The 5471-nt window shown below is 34.6% G+C and overlaps 1 protein-coding gene across 1 annotated transcript; it reads right to left on the bottom strand.

The window, feature by feature from the left end:
* Positions 1-513: 513 nt before the first annotated feature.
* Positions 514-5073, bottom strand: LOC137837832 (probable metal-nicotianamine transporter YSL7). The gene is made up of 6 exons (XM_068646980.1): positions 4346-5073; positions 3004-3158; positions 2544-2641; positions 2317-2451; positions 1995-2184; positions 514-1893 (listed from the first exon to the last, which is right to left on the bottom strand). The coding sequence occupies exons 1-6, from the start codon at positions 4767-4769 to the stop codon at positions 790-792; spliced, it is 2106 nt and encodes a 701-aa protein (XP_068503081.1). The 5' UTR covers positions 4770-5073; the 3' UTR covers positions 514-789.
* Positions 5074-5471: the final 398 nt, after the last annotated feature.

Raw genomic sequence — 5471 nt, 5'->3', positions numbered from 1 at the left:
AATGAGCAAGTGTAATTAGGGATGTGACTACTTCATGATTCCCCAAACACAATGACTTTTTCTATGCAAAAATAAAACTATGAAATAGTTTTTAAAATTCATTCAATATTTACAATTTATTTTGATGGATTTGATGACTATTTATACATAAAGATAGTTTTAACAAAATCTAAACCAGAAAAATAAAACCTTTTTCTCAACCATGCTGTTGATTCAAAATATCTGTCAGGACAGTGACATCTTTACTCTCCATCACGTTTTTTCCCTCTTAAACATCAGACTTTTCTTACTTGAACATCAGATCTTGCTTAAAGAAATTGAGTTCAATATCAGATCTTGCTTAAAGAAATTAAGTTCAATATTTTTGATAAATCTCTTTATTAAAGATATTATTTTATGTATCATCTAATTTTAAGATTTTGAGTCTTTTCTGCATAGGAACTTGTCTCAATATTTGTCAGCTGTTTTCTGCAACATTAAAGATAAGCAATGAAACTGAAACTGCAACAGCAATTTAAAACTTAGGCAGTACATAAAGAATCATGGCATGTTCAGAGGAAGCATATTCGAAATGAACATGTTTTGTGAGGTCTATATAAAACAAATGCAATCTAAACATATACTAATCTCTTTCTAAAATATATAATACACACTATTCTAATCTAAACATATGTTTTGTTCAACTATATGGCTGTAAAAGTTTAAAACCACAAACTTCATGATGTTTCACAGATTTACAAGCCAGTCATTTTTCACAAGATACCAACCAAGTCCAATTCAAGCAACACCTTAACTCCCTAAGAGAGTGTCAACCTTCGAATTTGCTGCTCTGGAGAAGAACCTCATACAAATTGGTGGCTTAACTTCAGCCAGAGCAAGTATTGAAGCAGGAAGAGTCCATATTCCATCTCCACATATCAAACCAGAAGCTACAGCTGGTGCAAAAGCATCTGCCTTAGCCTTGTTAATCCTCTCCCACACATACAATATCAGACTTCCAACACACATGTCAATGGCAAAGTATGGCCCTATGTAGAAAGGTATTGCCATAGCCATTGGAAGTGGAATGAACTTCCCTTTCTTACCAAGAAAATCTTTAAACAAGTTTATCACAACGGCTGCTGCAAAGAATATGTAGCAAAGCAAGAGGCAGTTTTTTGGTAGAGAGCCAAAACCTTGCACCCCCAATATGGCCATATTCCGGTATATGATTGCATATGGGGCAGGATATTCACTTGTAGACTTCCCCAGATCAGGAAAAGCTTTGTAGAAAATCCAAAATACAGAAGGAGAAACCACACAACCCATAGTTGTTCCGATTATTTGGCTCACAAACATGGAGCGTGGCGAAGCCAGTGTAAGGTAGCCGGTCTTAAAATCCTGCATCAGGTCTGAGGCAGTGGAAACAATGTTCATCATCACTCCACAGGCGGCTAGGCCGGCAAGAACTCCACCTTTTGAGGCACCGGCCCATGCTCCAATTGTGAAGATGGCGAGCTTTCCATAGGTGGATGCAAGGGACCAATCAGTTAGGCCACAACCATAAGCATTGCAAAATGCCAAGGTGGGAGCAACTAGATAGATAACAATTATGTAGTACCATTTTAGTTGGGGGAAGAGGTGTGGCAGAGTGGCTGTTGAAATGGCAGCAATAGCAACATAACCTGCAACTGCAAACCATGTGGGAATTTGATCTTTAAGGAAAAGTTGGATGCGGCGCCGGTCATCATAAGATAGCTGAGGATTTGAGGGGGAGTCTTGATCTGCAACTGGAAGTTCATTCTCCTGTTGTCTCTCTTGGAATTGATGATACAACCCCGAGAGGGTATGAGTTATCACCTTTATGAAGTTATATAAACCATCTCCTAGGATCAAGGCAATGGCTATAAATACCTGAATTCAAAGTACATGGTAAATCCGTTTAACTGATGAACATTAGAAAGAATAATGTAAGGAATTGTGGTAATGGAGGTGCTTTAAATCAAGGAACTTACCCTATAACCTTGGATGCCATGAAGATTGCCTTCACCAAGGCCTTTGGCATACCAATGACCCTCTTTGGTTTTTATGAGAGGCCACATTATACCCCAAGAAAGAATTCCCCCAAGAAGCACTGATATATTTATGATATATGGGCAAATCATTCCCACTCCAACATAGATTGCAGAAAAATCAAAATAAAACCTACAAATAAGTTAAGATATGATTAGCCATTCTGGATTAGAACATAATTCGAAGTATCTTGCTTTTAGATTTATGCATGTTTACACATCTAGATCAAGAAACTTCATTTAGAATGAAGATCTGACAGCATACCTGTTTTCATATGCTTTAAGCCCCAGAGAAGGGAAGGCTTGAAATCCACACTGGTCAGTAGCTGTATAAAACCATTGAAAGAAACCCCATAAAAAACTCATACTGAAGAATTTTCCCAACATTTTCACCTGCTTCCTGGAAGAGTACAAAAGAAACAGTAAATTAGTTTGAATTCTAACAACTTATGCAGTCACTTCTACTAACATGGAGTCAAAGACAGTGCCTACTTTGCAAGTTTGGCTCCTTGAGGAGTGTGGAAGCTGTTGATGAGATGTGCAGTTGCAGTACCACTTGGATATGTCAATTTGAAGTCAACGACCATAATCTAACACAAATAATAGAAGCATAACTTAACCATAACTTATTATTGAAAATGTAATAAAGTGATAAGGATTAAAAAAATGAAACCATGCAGGTTTTCTAAATTGAGTTTTGTATGGACAGGCTCTTCTCAATAAATAATTCAAGATGAAAATAAGAAGGTAAAATGAAATTACAAAGGTTCACTCATTTATATCTCTAAAAGCTAATTTTAATTATGAGTAAGCAAATTTTAATTTATGACAGAAGCTAATTAATTCATTGCACTTTCTTATTCTCTTTTCTTAGAAAGTACTCATTGAGAAATTCATCTAAACATACCCTTAATGAACAATGCAATCAATATTTCAAGAATGTATCAGATACCTTTCGGAGAGGTACAACAGAGAAGAGTCCAAGAAAGCTAACAACAAAGAGAAAAGCTATAATCCACCCTAAACTTGGGTCCTTAAAATCACTTGTGTCTGTGGATTGGTTTGCTATTTCTTCACTCATTCCAAAGAGGTAACTTCCAAACCCTCCTGTTCATACAAATCAATCACAGAATGAAAACTTTTATTTAACTGAGCTATAATCATGATATCTATATAAAAAAGTGTTCATAGATCATTTATAAAAAAAAATTAAGAAAGGAGAAGAAATGATCTTCTCTCATTAGATAAAATTAGTCTATACATAAAATGATAAGTCAAAGTTCATTTGTTTTAGCTTCTCCAAAAGTTCATTTTACTTACACGGGAGCAAAGTTAGGTTTATTAGAGAAATTTATTTCATTTTATCTTCTCCTATAAACACTTTTGAAAAAAATGATCTTAATAGGACCTAAGATTCCTTTCACTTGTATAATATCAACATCTCACTATAGAGTTTCAGTATGCACTGAAGTCAAATTTGCCTAAAAACCTAACACAACATTAACCAGATGTGACAGTTTTTGCATTGCTTCATTTCAAAATACTATGCAATACATTTAATGATACAAGATTGATAAAAAAAAATTTAAATAATGATGAAAGATGAGTTAAAGTGACTCAGAATTTTTGCTTATGTGGGGTTGAAAATGGTGGAAGCATACACTAATTCAATCACATCAACAAGGTTTCCAAATTTCTTGTCAGAAGTTGAAATTCAAAACAAAGAAAAAGTATCTTTCAAAGCATGGACAAATTTGATGACTTTGTGGCTCACCTATGGCTTTTCCACAGTAAGTATATTCTAGAAGGTTATGTCTCACAGTGAAAAGAAGTAACCTTTGATTACAAAAAAATTGACTGGGGGAAGCAGGACTAATGAAAAGAAGTTTCTTCCAATTTATTAAATTAGGAAATCTTCATAGAAAAATAACACAGTTGATTGTATACTGATTCAATTAGCCACTCAAGTGATTATTACTTAGATTTAACACTGAGAAAGTAATTCCATTTTTTCTCTGAGGAATCAGATTACAAAATAGGTCAACATGAGAAATTAACCAAGGCCTTTCTCAAATCCAAATCCCCCCACAAATTAGCACTGTTGAATCTGAAAAGGCACCAAAAATCCTATTGTTTGATAAATCTATAGTCAATTACCAAAAAATAAAAACTTTCCACCCCATGAAACAAAAAGGGGCAAAAATCAACAGTTAACCAATTAAAAAACTACAGATATCAATATCATGGTAACAGTAAACAAATCCCCAAAAGACAGAGTGAAAAGAAGAAGGTACCACTAAAGGCTATGCCAGAGGAAGCCACAACACAGGTTTGGATGACAGTGTTCTCTTGCCTTGTGAAGGGTTGTCTCAACATGCCAGATTTTTCCAAGAACTTTGTCCAAGTCTTCACAAAGAAGAACCCCAGAAGGCCAGCAGAGACATTGAGAGAAGGAATAATACCAGTGGTGAGGTTGAGCTTCATCACAATGAAACTGAACAATATGCTGAGTGCAAAGCTGACCACAAAGGCTCTCCCAGTCAACTGGTTCCTCCATGATGGCACCAGAAGGTGTTGGAACACCCTCTCCACAGAAATCTCTTCCTCTTTGCCTTTGGTGCTACCCTTTAGGCTCAGTCTGTGATCATGCTCATCTACATGCTCAAGGGACTCAAAACCACCCTCCCCCACCCTATCCCCACTTCCATTTTGAGCCATGATGTGTGGATTGTCCTTGGAAAAAGTGAAGTGATTCAAATCCGACAACCTTTTTGTGGGAGTTCGGAATCTCCAAGGATGATGAAACCTCCTTAGATACCACTACCCTCTTCTTGTCTCAGGTTTTACCTTTTTGAAGGGTTGAGTTGGAATGTGCATGGTGGTTTATTTACTGACATTTATTGATGAACTCATAGACATCAATATCAGCAGTAGTGGATGACAGAGAGAGGAGAGAGAGAATGTGAATGTGATAACTAAGAAGTTTGAAGACAAATATGTAAAGCTACAAACTTTCATACATGTCACTGAAATCTTTTATTTTTATTTTCTTTTTATGTTTTTTTCTGATATATCCTACAACAATAATTTTTTCTACATATTATTTTTTAAAGGTTTTTTAAAAAGGGTTTTTTGATGAAAAATTTAAAGAGCATATTAAACAACCATATAAAAAAAAAATTACAATCCCAATACAAAGTTTTTCTTATAATAAAAATGTTTTGAACTGTTAAAATAAAAATTAATATTTAATAATTCTAAATAAAAACATTTAAGTTTTTTCTGACGAGTTAAAGAATATTTTAACAATAAGTTACTAATTATATCATAAATAATTAAATTAATATAAAGATAGAGCTTTATATTTTAAAAAGAAATCTTTTTTGAGAAAAGGAAAAAATAGTGAGTCAAAGCTTAGGT

Source organism: Phaseolus vulgaris, chromosome 4 (assembly GCF_000499845.2).
Source record: "Phaseolus vulgaris cultivar G19833 chromosome 4, P. vulgaris v2.0, whole genome shotgun sequence".
Lineage (NCBI taxonomy): Eukaryota > Viridiplantae > Streptophyta > Magnoliopsida > Fabales > Fabaceae > Phaseolus > Phaseolus vulgaris.
Note: the sequence above shows the minus strand (reverse complement) of the source record. Positions and strands in the feature narration are given on the sequence as shown.